At 40.7% G+C, this 19288-nt stretch overlaps 1 protein-coding gene across 1 annotated transcript in view; it reads right to left on the bottom strand.

The window, feature by feature from the left end:
• The window catches only part of adamtsl4 (ADAMTS-like 4), a 53633-nt gene extending 35901 nt beyond the window's left edge, over positions 1 to 17732 (bottom strand). Inside the window, exons 1-4 of the mRNA XM_084726726.1 lie at positions 17361 to 17732; positions 13061 to 13124; positions 7465 to 8051; positions 3895 to 4597 (exon numbers count right to left, since the gene is read on the bottom strand). Coding sequence (XP_084582852.1) covers positions 3895 to 4597; positions 7465 to 8051; positions 13061 to 13124; positions 17361 to 17383 — 1377 coding nt within the window. The 5' untranslated portion in view covers positions 17384 to 17732. The remainder of the gene's footprint in view (positions 1 to 3894; positions 4598 to 7464; positions 8052 to 13060; positions 13125 to 17360) is intronic.
• Positions 17733 to 19288: the final 1556 nt, after the last annotated feature.

Raw genomic sequence — 19288 nt, 5'->3', positions numbered from 1 at the left:
TATGTAACCCAATGAGTCAGGCTCAGCCATCACAGGACTGCTATTAGTGCTGCTGGCACACACACAGCAAGTACTCTGCCAGCTGCTAAATCTGTTTTAACATGGGGACTATCACACACAGCCGGGCAGATACAGAAAGAAAAGAAAGCAAAAGAGGGGGATGAAAGAGGGCAAGGCTGCCAAATTATCTAAAGAGAGAAAAGTCAAGGGTCCAAGAGTGCCAACCTGGCCCCAAATTCAAGTGTCTACTTCCACTCGATGAGAGCCAGTTGTGGGGAGGAAAAAAAAAAAAAACGTGTGAGAGTGAAAATGCATGAGTGTTTTAGTGCCTCTGTGTGTTAAATTCAATCTTATCATCTCTCTCTATGGTCTCACTTAAGGCAGACCTGCTACAAGTGGTCTGCTGGCAGAAATAACCTGGTCATATGTCACTCTGGGTATTTTTGTCTCCATGATCAAATCTTAAAATGGATCCGATTCCTTCTGTTTCATGTCATTCGTCTGTCCCTCCATCCATCCATCACATGCCATAGCACATGCGTGGCCGATCAATTTTCATGAAACCTGAGCAAAAATGATACTTTCTCACCACTTTTTTAAGCAGCACTCAGATAAGCTCAAGTGAGATGTCACGTCATACTGTTTTTTTTTACATTTTTCACTACATATCTAGGTCTTAGTATTGTTTAAAGTCCATGTAAAGCAATATTAAAGATGTGTAAGGAGTTTGTCACACCACAGAAAAATGTGTTATTAAAGACCCAGGAAAGTTTTTCAAAATCATGAAAAAACAAGCAGTTTTCTCAGCCTTGAAAAGCTGGGGGCGTGTCTGCTCCGCTATCTCAAGTGTCAAACGCCAATGTGACCTGAAAAATGGACGCTCCGTCAAGAAGATTTGTTGCACTTGAACAGTCATGTTTTAACCACCAGAGCCAGAATCCAATTCAGAGCCAGAGGACTTAGTTCCTCCCAATCTGCGATGCAATGGTATTTTTCTCTTCAGCATTGGGTTGTTGGAACTGAATCGAGCAGTAAGTGTTGGGCTGATTTGGACGGAAACAGTCAGGACTGAAACAGGCATATTGACATGATATATCGGCTTTGATCAGATGTCAGGTGGTCTGCACTTTATATTTGCATCAAATTTCTCTTTGCTTGGTATATTCAAGACTTAAGTGATCACAAGGAGAGGATAACTTACTAGGCTGCATTTATTGCATAAAAACAGTAGTGTCACCTCTGACCTTTGCACAACATTGGCACATCATGGGCAGAGTCTGCATGACTCACTGCTGCACTTTGTTCTTCTTAGCTTGGAGAAAAATTTCAACATGGCATCATAACGTGGAAATTTTGCCACATATAAGAAACTCACTTGGAACAAAAATGCAAGCTAAACACATTTCCATTTGTTTTAAAATTATGTGAGGTCAAAACATCCAAGAGACCCCACAAACACAAATCACTGATTTCCAAATCAATGGATTATTTTATGTTATTATTTTTTGCGTGTGATTTTTTTTCTGGTCTGGTGGCCACAAAACACTGAACTTTGCCTAAATAAATTACCGTCAAACTGATTTATTTGAGAAACTGATGAGAAAGAACTGTAGTTAATGACTTAGTTAGCCAGCTTGCTAACAATGGCACATTTCTGCTGATTAATGTATGCTTTTCCTTATAAATAAAGAAAATTAAATTAATAAATTAGTCAACAGTGCCAACTTCAGAACAGTGGTTTTTGATACTAGATACCACAAACAGATTTCAGAGGATACCATTTTAGTATTTAGCTTCAATACCCCACTCATACTGTTATCAGACCAAACTAAACAAGTTATAGTTCACACTTAGTGACCAGTTACAGATGTTAAATGTTTGTGCTTGTCGCTGGAAACAAATCTGTGATTTTGCACATTGTTGCTCTCTCTAAGGACAAGACTTGATTTATTGTTTGTTTGAAAAATGGCAAAGATGGTGGAAGGTTGTGTGAAAGCCAGCTGTTAATTTGAAGCAGCCATCACATAAGCCTGGAAAATGTGAGAGCTAGCCAAGTGAGATACCGCTGGGTTGATACAGCTGATTTCGATTTGACATATACATGTGAAATGTGCCACGTATGTGTGCCAGGACAGGTGCAGCCTGAAAGCAGCTAATGTCTTAGTTCTTATACTTCAGAACACCCCACCACACCAATACATACAGACAATTAACAATATATAGATTAAAGGATATTGTGGATATGTTTGATCCCAGTGTATTAGTAAAACTCTATGCATGAGATTCACTCTCAATCTCACGTTTAATTGAGTGAAATCAAGTGTGGCATTCCTGCCTCAGTGAAACCTGAGTTACTGCGAGGTTGACCTCAGTTTCTCACCTGTGTGATGAGGGTGAGTTGGTCCATCTGACACGACCAGCCCGTCCATGCCTCTGGCTGCTCTATTTGGCACCGCATTCGCACACTTTGCTACCTATCACACCTGTGCCGTGTTGCACTGAGAGGTATGGAGCAGGTCACAACCCCAATCAACACTGCAGGCCCCGAGCCAGACACGACATTACATTGATACACACTGTGCTGCTGATACACATACACGCATTTATGTGCACAAACAATCAGGTTCTGGCACATATTCATGGTCACAATCAGTTGTAAAAGATACTGCACGCACACACATGTGTTAAGACACTTGTGTGTGGCTTGACAACAGAGGTGCGTATTCTGGTTGTGACCCAAAGTACACACACGCTTTGGAGTGGCAGAGACACTAGCAGTCAGTTTCCATCCGAGTGCTCATAGACAACCAGCCAGTGTGGGAGCTGGGGAATGATCTACCTATCAAATACACTCTGCTGACCTTCAACTTCTCGGTCTACGGCCGTCTAACTGCTCCCTTCAGTACATGGCATGCATATAAATCAAGCATGACTGCAGGCTATATACAGATGCAGGCTGAATAAAGCAGCTGGTGTGGGTGAGAAATACTGATATTCTTAAAGGGATAGATCGGATTCTTTGATGTGGGGCTGTACGAGGTACTTATCAATAGCCAGTGATTTACCTACAGTAGATACCAGATTGGAGAAAAAGAGAGCGGCACCATCACTGATACTTAACAATGAATGTACTGCTGATGTACTAGGTACTAAGTATTTTAGCCATTTAAAAAGGACAATCTAAAAACAAAACAACAATATTAGTGTGTTTGCTATATTTATACTGTTTTCACCACTTTACTTTGCCATCAAACATCCTCCTCCAACAGGAAATTGCCAGCACATAAGCCGAATATCACTCTCTGCAAACCAACCAAATTGCACAGGAAAGTCATTTTTACCTGTCAGAACAAGGGACTTGCTGGTCTACTGCTGTCTTGATACTTTGCTTGTGTTATTATATGATTTTGGTGTAAAATGACTGATTTTGCCAATGGAGTCTTGTGGCCTTGGAGAGAACAGTATGTGGCTTACTTTGCAGCAGTTTCCCATTGGAAAAGTCTGTCTGATGGCAAAGTGAGGCAGTCGAAATATTCTAAATATAGTGATAACTTTAACTGATATTGATATTTAACAAGATTATTTATATCAGGGACCGTTTACAAAATACATTTGTTTTAAAAAGAGAAAAGACAATTTGTACCAGACTGAGTTTACTCTAAATTCCATCTGCAGAGCCTGTGCAGGTTAAAGGAACCTTGGCCAATACACATTTTGTTGCTGACCCGATCCACAGAAGTACACTGCTTAGCTTGACCAGCATCTACTGTAGGTAACACACTGACTGTGGATAAGTGACTTAAACAATTTCACATCGCATAATCTAAACTATCCCTTTAAAAGGGTGTTAAGAGAAATTAAGTGGAATCTTTCTTTCGCTTCTGGGAATCTTACCTGCGAGAAGCACCTGCGATACTCCTTCTCCGGCCCAGAGCATCTGTAGACCTGAGGAGCTCCTCTTCCCCCATCTGTGCCTGATTCGACTCCCAGGTGGGGTATGTGTGGGTGCTGCAATGGGTAGACGTTGCCTGGCGGTGGGACCTGGGGGCTGAAGCCCGGGTGGGGCTCCCTGTCTCTGTGCATGGGGCTGGAGCGGTGGAGAGGTGTGGAGAAACGTGAAGCAATAGCAGGGGAGTTTGGGCGGGAGAGAGGAGGGACGGGAGGAGGCGGCGCAGTGACAGAGTGCCAGTCAAACCTGTGGCGGTTGGGATGGAGGGATGGCGATGAGGAGCGTGAGAAGGTGTGAGAGGGTGGGACTCTTGGCCTGACGTGTTCCGTGTTGAATTGTGAGGGTCTGTCAGCGTGGCGCTGTGGGCTGCCAGTTGTGGTGGTCGTCGCGGGCAACTCCTCAGCAGCAGGTGCGTCAGTGATCTCCTCCTCGGTCTTCGCCACCTCCCTGTCTTCTCCATCACTCTTCACCTCTTCTTCCTCGTTCCTGTTAGTCTCAGTATCATCTTCACCGGTGGGTACTCCAGGGGCCGGTGTTGCAGTGTCAGTACCGTTGCCAGTGTGGCGAGCCTGGCGGTTGGGACGATGCAGAGGAAGAGAGAACGGGACCCTGCCATACCCAAACTGACCTGGACGGATGCTCGAAGACCTGCATGTCAAAGAGAAAGAGACAAAAAAGGAGGAAGAAACGGGGAGGATTTAGTATTTAAGAAAACACCAAAACACCTATCATGATGAGTATCATGATATTATGTTTTGTGACACTGTAGTAATTTTCAAAAACACTATCATGGTTTTTAATTAGTAGTTTAGATGCATAGATTCATGTTACAATTGATCAGCCATTTGACTCCTCCACTCTAATGTAACAATGCAAACTGAGACAAGAAGCAGTGACCACATATCTTTGCTCAGATTACACAAAAAGTCATGCTGCAATTTTGGATATTACAGGGATTGTGATATAATTTAATACAAATGCACAAACCACTGATTCTGATTTTATGCATAAGGCGGCGTGTTCTTTGCGCTATGACAGTTTTCTTACATTATATAAATGAAAAAGTTGAGAAAATTCAAAACTTGAATCTTTGAGTTTTAGAAACCACCAAACAACCTAACTAATCAAAGTGAAAGTGAATAATAGTTCATAATTTAATAGCTTAACTTGCCATCATTTAATTTTTAAGAACCCAAATAATGACAAAACAAGTTCACAGCTCACATTGAACAATTTCTGAAATTGATTGATTCAAGTTTATCTGATAAAAGTAAATTAAAAAGTAAAATTTAGTTTAGTTCAAAATTTGAGTTTGAGTTTGATTTAAAAAAAGCAATATATTGCCTTGCCTACAGTATATATTATAATACACTGAATCATAAACCCCTGTCACGTGGTACGTATCATACCAGCAGATACTTGCCAATACACAGCCCTGCATTCAGAGAGAGAGATTTATGGATAGACAGAAAGAGCCAGAGGCGGTCATAGAGATTTTTTAAAAAAGCAGAAAGGAAGAAGATAAAGAAAACTGAAGAAGAAGATAAAGAAAACAGAAAGTCATGATAAATGTCAGACGCAGCTCATGTTGGCTGTTCAGCATAATTATAACCGACGTGGAGCCAGCGGGCTGTGGTGTGCGGGCAGGGTAATGCAGCGCCTGTTTTTATGACAAAAACCAGAGGTAATGATGTAATTACACAGCAGATACCAGAGGGTTAGATGGGCATAACTCCAACTCCCAAGACTCAAACATCACAACATGCCTAAACAATGTCAGCTCCTTAACTAACGGCACCTGGATGAGTCCTACATCAAATGGTGTTCAGAGGAATCAGCATTTCATTTCATTTTGTTGACGTCTTTGTTGATGAGTCGTCACTGTCACCGGTTACTTTGTGATGACGTACAAATCTTTTCTTTGTCTGGTGGCTTTTGCTGGAACTGAGTTCTTCTATTTATTCTAAACAAGCCACCGTTGCTACTGCCAGCGAGGCAAAACTCACTTCCTGTGCACTCGAGTCATTTTCCTGGACATGACAAACTCAGGGTGCTTAGCAAAGCACGTGTTAAAGCTTCTGCTAAATTTACTGAATCAGTGTTTCAGTTTTATCCACTGACATTTGACTTAAAAACTACACTTTCATTTATAAGATAATATTGACAGTTATTGTTTTTATTGTTTTCAGATTTTTATACCAGTATCAAGATTGTTGAGTTAGAAACATCTGATGGTGATATATTGGCCACTATGAATCCTGTAAGTTTGTTTTAAAACACAAAAATTGTAACCATAATACATTCAGAGTGGGATATTTTTCAGTTGAAATATTAACTTGTCTGTGCTCTCTGATAACAAACTGTATATAAAATCTAAAAACTTCATTTTTGGCCTTTAAAACAGCAGCTTACAGAAAAAAATCGTAACAGTAAGCTCCACTCTTTAGCCATTCAGGAGCTTTCGATCAAATCACGCCGTCTTCCTCGGCCGATGCATTGCCCAGTTGTCATGGAGACTTGAAGGACTTCTCATCCATGTTGGCTTGAATATTTTTAAAGCACTGGCAGGAAAATGGAAATCAGAACAGCTACATTTTTCTATTTATTGGCAAATAAACAGGTACTGATATATCTATGATAATTGGTGAAGTCAAGTTCACACTACAAGGTTTTAACCCTGATTTTCCACATCATATATCCATATCAGGCAAGTTTAATGTCTGGTCATGTCGGGGACAGCTCGGTCAACCATGCAACAAGCTACAGGTAATGAGGGCAGACACGGGCTAAAGGGAGAGAGGAGTTGAGAGGGGGATGGAAGAGCACCTGAGCAGCTGCCAGAAAACGCCAACTACAAAAGAAATTGATCAAAAAGTAGTTTTAAATTAGTGGATGTAGTAGTTATAAAGTAGTTCAAACTAGCTCCACTTCCAGCAGTGCTGACACAGGCCTGCAGAGGACCACTAAAACAGCAACATGCTGCACACTGATACTTCAGTAATAATCTAATGTCACTACTGGTGTGTGTTTTCATGACAAAACACAGTCTGGAGGCCAGGCAGACTCATCTGGGATACCTCATGGTCTGAATGAAAGATCTTGTAGTGTGAAACTCCTGTTGCTGATCAGTTTTTTAATGTGCAAAGTGCAACAACTTCAAGAGTCACAATTTCAGGCAAGAAAGTTGTGTAGTGTGAATGTCAAAGTCATGTAATGTGATCAAGGCAGTAGTTTGATTTCTCAGTCCTTGCTTTTCTAACGTCTTACTTTGCTTCTCTGTGCTCTTTTTTGTTAAATTTACTTTTGCCTTTATTTTTAAATAGCCTTTTCTGATTTTCAGTATGACTTTTCTATTGTTTACTGCTTATTTGCTTTTGCTGCAGTATCATTTCCACCATTGCTGTTTGATTTTTGTCTCCAACTTTTGTATATTTGGTCCCTGTTTTGTTTTATGTATTTGAAATGAAGTTTATTTTTTAAAAAAGCTTGCTCTCTAATTGTTCATTCTTACTCACCTTCTCGCAGGTAAACCGTCCCGATTGGCTGAAACCGACCTTCTGCTTCCACCTCCTCCAGGCCTCACTGCTCCTGGATTGGTTGGCCTCCTGATGATCCGTGCTGGTTGGTTATAGCTGTGTGAAGGAGGGCGGTAGGGCGATCGATAAACAGATACACGGTCTTGATTGGTTGGAGAGAATTCTGGTTGGTAAAAAGGAGGTGATGGATTGGCTGATCCTGGTACAGGAGCTCCTCCTCCTCCTCCGGCATTGGTATTCCGATACAGAGACAACCCCGGGTTGTAATTGTTAGGGATGGAAGGGGAGTGATAAGGTGGATGTTCCCCGGCATAACGAGGAGGGTAGTTGGGGCGCACAGGTGAGATGACAGGACCTCCGATGCCCCCAGGCAAATAACCTGCCCAGTTAGGTGGAGAGTGGGACAGGGGAGGTGTGTGGCGAGGTGGAGGAGGTAAACACTTCCTACTCCTCTGTGAGACGCCCACACCGCATGTCTGACTGCATCCAGACCACTCCCCCCACACCGACCACACCCCTTCCACAGGCTCCGCCTCAAACACCTGTCTGGAACGCCGGCCTGCCACCTGATACACACGCACACACACACACACAGGAAGAGATAACTTGATTACATATCTATTATCTATAGCACTGATAAAAAATAATTGTAATTTAAAAAATAATAATAATGATTTTGTCTTGATGATTTTGATTGATTTTCCTTTAAAACAAATTGTCATGAATTCCCACATGAGAATTCTTGATATTTTTTCACTACTTCTGCTTGAAAAATCACTGAAATGATTAATCCATTGGCAAAATAGATGCCTATCATTTTTCTGTCTTGACATATTTCTTCTTATGTACGACCAAAAGTCCAAAACCTAAAACTTTTTTTTTAGTTTATTAGCACAGTGGCTCTCAAAGCAGGGTCCTGGGACCACCAGAGATTCCCCAGCAAAAAGGGGAATAATCTATTTTCACTGTAATTCCATCTTTTGACAGAATGTATTATTTTGGTCATGGGTTTCATACAGTTTTTTTTTAAATATATACAAAAAAATATAAAAAAGCAAAAAACATGATGGGGGTCTGTAAGTCTAATTTGTGTCAGTTTAGGGGTTCTTGACATGAAAAAAAGTTTGAGAGACACATATGAAACTAAGAAAAACAGAATGAATGACTGAGTGAATTTTTGCTAAAGAATGTTATCAACTGAGTAATTGAATTATCAGCCAATCATGTCAGTTGCCATAATTCTATGAGCCATTGTAGGCTATTTTTGTGGTAATTACTTTGAATCTGTCTGCGCTACATTTGCCTCATCACTCTCTGTGTCGCCACAACAACATACACTGATTTTTAACAAAAGGTCATGTGTTCATGAGGTAACCAGTCCATCATCGCCACCTTTCAGCATTCGGCAGTACAAGAAATCTGTGTGAGGCCCTTTAGCTGTACCTCTCAACCTTTATCTCATTTCTTTTAAAAGTAGAAACCGCAATAAAACAGTGGGCTGCACTGAAAAAGTCCCTGGTTTAATCCAGCAGCTGTATCTCTTTTCACTCCTCTTTTAAGAGCTGTAAAGCCCTCACTCATCACTCGACATTTTACTCCATGTTTGGCTGGCCATCGCTGACCTTTTGTAGGCTCAGACACTGGTATTTGTCCATTTATAAAACCATGCTGGCTAAACTCCCATCATACATTTGTACTTTGATCGCCCAGAGACCTGACTGTAGTTACAATGTGAGATCACAAGGCTTGGTCTTATTGTCTGTTCCAAGTGTACTGTCGGGACTGAGAGAGAAAGCTTTTATGTGCTCTGCTCCTCTCACTTGGAATAACCTTCAAAAAGATTTGACAATAAGTGAGTTGGTCTCCCTGCCTGATTATAAAGCTCTTATGGATTGGTTGGTACCAGTCACTGCATAGAGACAGTTTGACTATGTTGATACGTCACTGTATATCTTACGAGTTTTATTGTGGTTATCAAGACCACCGTCTTGGCCAGGTCTCCTTTGAAAAAGACACTGTTGATCTTAATGGGATTTACCTGGTTAAGTATGGGTTAAAGAAGCAATGTGTAGGAACTGTGCGTGCAAAAAGTAGTACAGCAGTGCAAATAGTGAGCTGGAGCCATAGTTGATCAGCTATTTATAACTGTGAATTGTCTGTTGATATAAAGTTAAGTCTATTATCCTGAAAACAAATTGACATTGCTCTGATAGATGTTATAAACATCTATGCCTTCTACAAGATTATTGATGATTTCTTACATTTCATAAACAGGCACTTACTCATTCGGCAGACGTTCGGCATTAATTTGAAACTGGCAAACAAAAACATATTTCCTGCCTGAAAAAGAAATTTAAAAGGGGGACACCACGGACGTAGTGTTGTTGTGGAATAGTGAGCATTTCAACTGTTTCCTTGATCTCTGATGACATATCATGGTTTTTATGATTTTTTTTAACAGTAAATATATTATAAATCCTCTCCTTTGAATGTATGTAAAATCAGAAGAGCAAAAGTTGAAAAAGTTCTTGATTTTGTGTTGCATTTTGTGAAAAGTTGATTCAAAAGGCAGTTGTCAACATGTTTTGTACTATTTGAAAGTGGCAAACTGAAAACATTAGAGTGAGAACTGAGTCAATAAAAAAGGTACTTAAATTCCATGTTCGAATGCACTACAACTGTTTGTAACCCTAACTGTGCCGTGAAAAAAGTAAAAACTGCATGCCTTGGCAGAATATTAAAGAAGTACTTTACTTAGCAAAAACGTTGCCATTGCAAAATCAAAAATCTCTGGAAGGACTTATTTCTTCACAGTATCTGAGTCGACTGATGAGCTGCAGTCTCGTGAGTTTCCTTCCTCTGAGGCCAAAATATAAATCCTGAACCCTTCATAGTTCACCCAGGCTTAGAAGAGACTCGGTCACCTGCCAGCAGCTTATGAGCAGATGGATAAATTCATTGAATTTGGTGTCATATGAACGCTCAGCAGAAATGACCAGTCTGAAGCTGATCTGGCTGTACATGAGCGTTTGTGTACATATACTGTACATATGTGAGTGCATGCATGTGGGTGCCAGGTCAGGCTTTGATGTGGCTGTAGATAAATGTTTCTCCTCTCATTTCATAACTGAAGCATTGGCCTGGTTGGCAGAGCAGCAAACATGAGAGCTGAACAAAAGTTTCCATTCAGAAAGAACCAAAACATAAATCTGCGCTCCACTTCACCTCCCTCTCTCTGTGAGTGTGTAAGTGTGTGTGCACACGCGAGTAAACATACTGTACAAACTGTCCGTGGAGAGAGAGGACAGGTGTAATCAGCATACTTGTGTGTGTGTGTTGTGCTCTGATAAATTATTATCCAGATTAAAAGAGTTCCTGTCTCCGTCTGAGGTAAAATGGCAGTGGGAGGGTGGGAGAAAAGGAAAGAGAAAGGGGTGAGAGAGATGAGGGGGGTCGAGGCAGACAGGCCTAATGACTCTGAGTGTGTGCGTCTGTGCTGTGTGTGTGTATATGTGTTTCAGGAGGGGATGTGTCGTTTGTTGTAATGAGTGACATCAAACACACAGCTGCCACATAACTGGGACCATTAATGAGCTCCGTGCAGTGACCCTGCAGCAGCCACCGCTGACCTCTGGAGCTACTGGTTAAACTCCTGCGACACTGTACTGCCAGGCCTGAACCAGACGGCCCCCCACCACCTCTGCTCCCGTCTTATTATTTGTACATTTTTTCATACTGGTACTACTGTGGGCCCTCTCCAGCTGTGGGGCCCTTTAAAGGACACATTCACATTTTTAAAACTCTGTATTGAAATAATTCTGGCATGCCTGCAAGTATTTTAAACTCTATCAGTGTTTATTCTTCCTCCCCATACTGATTGTGAAGAAATCTCATCCTAACAGTTGTAACCAGTTGTACAGCGCAATAAAACAGTCAGACATAAAGGATGACTGAGAAGCACAAACAATTTTGGTAACGCTTCAATTTCCAGGTCTGATAATTTCATGGTAAATAGTTGGTAATCACCAAGTAACATATTTGAAATTTCTTATAAATTATCTACATATTACCCAAAACTTCATGGTAAGTATATGATAATTCACAAGTGTCGTTTTCATGCAAATTATCACATATTTAGCATGAAATTTGGAGGTAATTTGCTGGTAAATTCAGAGAAATTTAAAATATATTGCTGTGTAATTACCACCAACTACATGAAAATGCTATTTGCTAATTTTCACATACTTAACACCATGATGTTTGGGGGTAATTTGTAGGTAATTTAGAAGAAATTCTAAATATGTTACCTGGCAATTACCAACCACCATATGAAAATGGTACTTGCTAATTAACCGATAATTAACCATAATATTTGAGAGTTATTTGAAGGTCATTTGTGGGTAATTTCTCAGACATTTCCTATATTACTTGATAATTACCACCTATTTACCATGAAATTATGGGACCTGGAAGTGTTAATTATTAAGTGTTAATTTATAGTTTGTGGAACTTCATCTTCCTAAATGTGCAGTAACCCATTTAGCCACTTGGGGGCAGCAGAAACAAGTTGAGAGTACAATATTGGCATATTATCACCTTTTAAGTTTTTTGGCAAACTTGTTGGCAAATAGCTTTTTTACACATCCAGTAGTTATGGATATAGCAATTCCAAGTCTAATTTTCATCTTTAAGCTCTGTTTTTGTCTCCACCACCAGAAATATGTGGCAGCTCTTTAGCTTTCATGCTGCCTGAAAGGCTACAAGGTCTTGAGGTGGTAAATTGTGGGTACAAATTTCCCTGAATATCAATCTCGGATCCAGTTCACTCGTGACCCCATGCAGGAAATGTTCCTGAACTTGTGAACGGAGTTTAACTGTGTCTGTCTGCTGTTTGGTGCTGAGCAGGTAGTGTACAGTGGGATTTTAGAGCTTTTTCCTGTAAACAGCTGCTCACTGCAGCCGAAAAACAACACTATGAGAGTGATGACAGTGAAACAAAACAGTAAATTTGCAAGCCAGACAGCTAAACAATGAGCTGAAGCTGATGGGAGCAGCAGATTCAGGTAATAATTCTATGCAGACCTGCCAAGTCTCCTGTGTTTCTCCTGTATTTCAAGGCCATGCCTTATATTGTCTTTGTACTGTGTTCAATTGAATATAAGCTGAAAAGTATTTACAAATCATTGCATTCTGTTCTATTTACATTTTACACCGCATCTCAACTTATTTGAGATGACTAAAGACTAAAGACTGTAACTCTAGAAAGTACCCACTTGAGCTGAGTAACTCTGACTGGCCTCATATAAGGTGTGGCTTCAGCATTTTTGCAATGAATTCAGACTGGGATGGATTTTGTCCCAGTCTCTTCCCTCTTCCACTGGACACATTTCAGAAAGGGATCTCTTCACAGCCAGTATGGAGTATGGACAGAAAGAACATTTGCAGCTTCCAATATATGTGCCTATCATGATTGTGAGAAAAAATGTGAACCTATCCTTTAACTGTCGTCACCTTTCACCCTGCTATAGTGATGCTGTTGTCTGTGAATTTCGCTCATAATGAGCTGATGACTCACCTTCCTCTTGGCAGTCTTGGTCACGGAGGTCGTGACCACCACAAAGCCCCACAGCACATAGAGCCTGGAGGGAGGAAGAACAGAGGGTGAGAGAAGTGGCAGATCTACAGGACTTTAAATATCAGTAGGTTGAATAAGCTCTTTTGTAAAGGACATAATTCTTCCATGACCTAAACGTTAAATTTGTATATGGCTGAGCTGAACTCACAAAGACTTTCATTATTCTCTGTCCTGTCAGCTTTCCAGCTCATCAACTTTCTCAAACCTTTTCCCTGAATGTACATTTAGTTTAAAAACAGTGTTAAACGTGTTGAGCGAACACCCCATCCAATGTTCCAGTGACCTAACTGTACTTGAGCAACCAATTAAGCCACTTTCTTTTCCTCTACAGGTGGTGTGAGGGCTCAGAGGGAGGGAGAGAGTGAGTGAACACAAGTTTCTTTTTCCCTCCAGGGTTCACAGGCAAATATCTCAATCAATCTGGGGAAGCCTGGGAGGCACTAACAAACTAATAGGTTTAAACAGCAAGTATGTTTTCCCTCTGCATGCCTCTCTCTGGGGCTACACACCCTGAGGATGTGGTTTTCACACACACACACACACACACATAACCACATACTCAGGCACAATCAGTCACAACATCCAAAATCATCTTGTACAGTGAGGCACTTTTTATTTGAGGTTTGATGTTCAAAGGATGTGCTTTATGGTGTGGGATAGTTGTTGAATGTCCCCTTTAATTTTGGGCTCCTGTCTTTAAATTTGACATGAAACTACTTTAGGAAGCTCGAGCCACCACAGCGGGAGTGTGCAGTGCGTCTGAAAAAGTAACTGGAACCACTCTACACAAGTTACAGCACATACATCAATGTGGGCCACTATCTGGCAAGATGCAGTTACTGCTTACTTCTAATTAATCGTACTGAAGACTTACTAACATTTATAACTGGCAGAGGGGGGACTAAAGTCACTTGACTCAAGTCAGACTGATTTTGCAAATTTGAGGGGTTGAGAACTGAGACTAAAATTGAAAAAAGATTTGACTTTGAATTGGTTTTCATGATGTGAGACTTGGCTTAGACTTGAGACAGATGACTCAGAAAGACTTGACTTTTATCAGATTGAACATTTGCATTTGTCTAGATGTCGAGAAGTTACATTTTGATGATGAAATATGATTGAGTGATTTTTAGTGAAATGTGCGCAAAACCTGCCAATATGGACACTTCAGACCCACAGAGGCCAACATATGAGGTAGCTATCACAGAGGGGCTAGTCGAAAAATAATAAAATTTGGATTCAGGGATTATGCTGTCACTGAGAAGAGAACAGCGGTATGCAAGTTCTGCAGCTTAAAAATCAGTGATATGACCACAAGAACATCCAAATTCATCTGTTGCTACAAAACCCACAAACAAAGGAAACGTAAATGTGATATAATCAGTTACATTATGTGGACACATTTCTGGCTAACTTCTTGCTAACACAGCTGCATGCTCATGAATCTCAATCCCGCAATCCTGCTGCTTGCTTTTCATTTTGGAGGTATGCTATTGATTACCAAAAATGTCAAATATCAGATTTACAAAGTGTAAGCAGGCTGCAGTAGTTTTTGTTCGTTGTTTGTCAGAACTTGTCTTAAGCCCAAAGGCCCCATAAGATAACTCATAAACTAAGTTAAGAAAGCTTTTTAGAACTTTTCACTAACTAATTATGTCTTTCTAAAAATCCACACACTACAATGCCATCTGAACTCTTAATTTGTGAGTGTCTCAGGGCGTCATCACTAACTTGGCAGGGTGAACAGCCACAGCCTGTTCACCCTGCTGCCATCTGGCAAGAGATACACAAGTATCCGCTGCCATACCACCAGCTTCTTCCCTCATGCTGTGAGACTCCTCAATTCATCTTCTGCACAAGAAATGTTTATTTTCATGACTTATTATTTTTTCAAGGATTAAAATGAGAGAACAAAGGATGTGGAGAACCCCATGTCTGTGTTTGCCTTAGGCCTTAAAATGACAAAATCCACCCCTGAAACTGGAGTAGTGCATCACAATTTTGTATGACTTGACTTATGACTTGCTTGACCTGAGCAATGACTCGACTTGACTTGCTTCATTCCCATCATAGTTACTTGGGATTTGTCTGAGACTTGAAGGTTAAGACTTGAGACTTGTTTGTGAGATGCACATTACTCACACCTCTGATAATTGCCAAAAAAGTGTGAAACCTATCACCATTTATCAGTGACTAAAAATGTGTGACTGGTCCATCAAATAAAGGAAGAATACCAGCTGTACCACATCTGGAATTCTGTCCTGAAGAAGATACCAACCATGTGGTAATTTGATATATTAATTTGATGCTGAATTAAACTTTTTCATCTGTAAGGTGCTGATGGTGGTTAAATGCAGTTAACTTAGTAATAAATATCTGATGATGCTGACAGGTATAAATGATGGAGGAGACAAAGTAAGCTCAGTAAGCAAGAAAATCTGATTTGGCAAGAAACAGGTCACTGTTGCCCTCTTTATCTAACACAGTGATTGTCATACTGGGGTCTGGAGACAAATAGGGGTGCTTGAGTGGGAAAATTTTTGTCACATTTTTTGGAGTTTGGAACAACAAGGAGAGAAATATGATTTATTGTAATTTACAGTGGTAGTAGTATGAACATTGACCACAAAAAAAACAAAAAAAAAAAAAAACAAAAAAAAAAAACACCTATAAGTTTAAAAAATACTTAGAGCGGAGTCTCTAAGACAAACTCCTCTCAAACTGTGTGTGTGGTAGAACCCAACCGATATATCAGTTAGTTATATATTGATATATTATAGAGATATTTATTGTCCTATCACAGCTACATTCATCTATATCGGTATCATAATTTATGTTATTTTATGTTAATGCAGACTGTTTTGCAGGGAGCATTTTATGTATATTTTATACTTTGTTTTTCCATCTCAGGCTTAAAATTCATGCATACTTTGCTTTATTTGTGTGTGTTTTTTAAATTTACAGATACTTATAATTATTTATAATACAGGAGAAAGTTTGTGTCAGTGCCCTGATATAATAACAATAAAGTTTATCCTGCCTTCATTACATATCTTTGTCACAAATATTAACCACTTGTGAGGGATGATTGCAAAAAATATATATTTATGTATATTAGATTCTGTATGAAGAATACTGGCTGATATATTGATATCGGATTTTTTTTAAAATTCCACAATATCAGAATCGACATTGATTCCAAAACTCCAGTATCAGTCGGGCCTTAGTTTGTGGTCTAATATGGTGGAGGTCCTTGGCATGAAAAAGTTTGTTAAGTGTTTACAACATCATTAATGACCTCATTTTTAACATTTTATGAATCATTTATAAGTGTGGTCTTCTTGTACTGTGGTGCAAAGTAATTATATCTGATACTGAACCTCTTAAGTTTTGTTTTTCCCTTTAAGGTGAAACAGTTCAAATGAAATTATATGTTTTAAAGAAAATCAGAATTTTCAGAAATCAGCTGCTCTGTCTGCACAAAATCTCCATAAAACTGCCGAGACAAGTGCATTGGAAACAAGTGTAATACCATTTCTTCGTGTGCCAAGAAAATAGCCCGAACATGATACTAAATGATCTGCTAGGATGGACTTCTCAGCGCTCGCCACGAGAACCAAACCATCACCGCAACCACCGGTCCGTCCGCAGGCCACATGTAGTCAGAGTAATTGGTCCCTTCTCCCCAGTGTGGTGCACCGCCGTGGTCTCTGGAAGCTTCCCCACACCAGACTACATAACTACCCCGAAAAACACAGACAAAGGTCCCGCACAGTCCGACACAACAGAGCCGCTCAGGCCGAAGTAACGACCCCCTACCCGGGTCCACGTTTCCCTGGCCGCTACAGTGGCACATTGTAGAATAAACTCCGCGGGGACAGGGAAAGAGAAGAGGAGAGAGGAGAGGGAGAGACATATGCAACAGGGAGGAAAACTCACAAAAAAATCCGCCCTGAGGAGAAACTGAGGAGCTCTAACTTAAACCCAGATGCCTTCGGGTAAATTCCTATCATATATCCTGCACGGAGCCCAGTGCGCAAAGAGAAGGCGTCGTGCGTAAAAGCCAAAACTTCGCCACAAAATAACAACTTTTTTAAAAAACTCTTCCACACACTCATAATAAACACAAACATAAACCCCACGCCTGCACGGAGAAGGATGCATACCCCCTCCACATGTGGTGTTGTGTACAAGCAGAGTGAGAGACGCAGCAGGTTGCAGCTATAAGTCAAAGTTTTACCTGAATAGTGAACTGAGCCGCATGCTCCTCCAAGAGTCTCCAAAACAGTTCTCACTCCGCTGCTAATCACTTATCGATTATCAGTCCAGGGTAGTGATTGATTGGTTAGTGGTCCGTTCAAGTCCGTCCGCGCAGTCCTGAGAGAAATGTGATGAAGTCCTGCGAAGGTTTCTTCAGCTCCCTCCCTCTCTCTGTCTGTCCCCGTCCTCCTGTCACAGTCACTCCCCGTGATTTTTGGAGAGTGGGAAGGGTTCCGTTTTTTCTCTCTGGTTCACTCGACAACTTTTTTTGGGTCCTTATTATAAACTGGTGTGACGCCTGGCAGCCAGGGGGCCGGGGGGGGAGAGACAGGAGACACAAAATGGACAGATTACACAACTCTCCCTCTCTCTCTTTCACACGCATGAACCATACACTCCCACTGCCCCTCTTACACACACATACACACACACACGTACCACTATGGGCCCTGACTAAGCTATAATAACTCTCAGAGCCGCTTTCTTAGTTGCACAATCCAACATAAGAATGCTCCATTGTGCTGGGTCACACTGATCAGTAGTAATGATCTACTCATTGTCGGAAACAGCCCTGAGCTGGCAGCATCTGCAGCAGCAGGGACACTTTGTTGGGAAGGTACTACAAAGCCTTATGGGTTCACTATTGTGCCAAAACAAACACTAATTGTTCTATAACAAAGTGGGAAATGGATGTGGAAAATGGAAAATGACCATTTTTTATTTGCCATGGATGAAATATGGCTGTTACGCTTACTGGCACTTCCAAAAGATATTTTTGAATGATATAAACATAGTTGTGTTTTCTCATAACTCTTTAATCACAGTTAAGCACTTGAAAACAGACATGCTCCACCAATTTGGAGCTAAGATAAGTGAAACCCAGGAGACGTGCCGCTTGTGAGCAGGAATGACGACATTGTGTGGTTGTGTGTATACAGTATATGTGTGTGTGTGGGCTGTGAACTCCTCTTGGTTGCGGTCTGAAGCAGATGTGAAAACTGCCTGATTCCAGCTTGTCAACACAATATTTATTTGGTTGTATTCCACCAACCTTCCCAGTCAGACAGGACAGTTTTCTAAAAACCAGAACAATGCCGACCAAACACAGCCCACAGGGGACAGTGGGAGGTAAAGAGTGACACAGAGGTGCAGAGGAAAACATGAAAAGATCTCCATGGGATAAAGAGCCTTAGTTTAGTTTTGAAGAGGCTGGCATGGTGTGTATCTACTGGGGAGACTTTGGGGGAATGTTAAGTAAGCTTTTATCCAAGTTTGAAGACAAACGGTTTGAAAATAAGTCAGAGGCAAAATTAAGGACATAAGTCTTGCACAAAGTTGTACAAATAAGAACTGGCATTCCTCCTTCATCTGTTGAGGTTGAAATTCAAATGTATTGTTTTCATGACTACAACTGTTTTGCGTGAGCTTGGAGTTGAGAGATGTGAACTGTGAATCCCATTTTCTTCTGTTTTTTTACTCATGATGATGCCTTATGAGCATCAGTTTTGTAAAGAAAAGCCTCAACAAAACCTTGGGATGTTCAAAGTTTGCTAACTGTTTCAAAAGAAAACAAGATAGGCTATAGCAGAGGTGTGGATTCAAGTTACATGACTTGGACTCAGTCAAACTCACAAATGTGATGACTTCAGACTGTAACTCAACTTGGACTTTAACACCAGTGACTTGCGACTGCACTTGGACTTGAGCCTTTTGACTTGAAAATACTTGATACCTTCCCAAAAGCTCCAAGATTATTTAAAAATTGTGCCATGAATCAATTTGTTTCCCTTCATTTCCTGAATTAACTAATGTTAGTGCTATTCATTCCCAGCACGTTGACACTTAATTCCCCAAATCCATTTTGTCTGAACCATTCGACAGCATCCAATCAATTTGCAGAGCAGAACC

This window comes from Lutjanus erythropterus, chromosome 9, assembly GCF_056507025.1.
Source record: "Lutjanus erythropterus isolate fLutEry1 chromosome 9, fLutEry1.hap2, whole genome shotgun sequence".
Taxonomy (NCBI): Eukaryota; Metazoa; Chordata; class Actinopteri; order Lutjaniformes; family Lutjanidae; genus Lutjanus; species Lutjanus erythropterus.
This window is presented reverse-complemented; position numbering and strand designations above follow the sequence as displayed.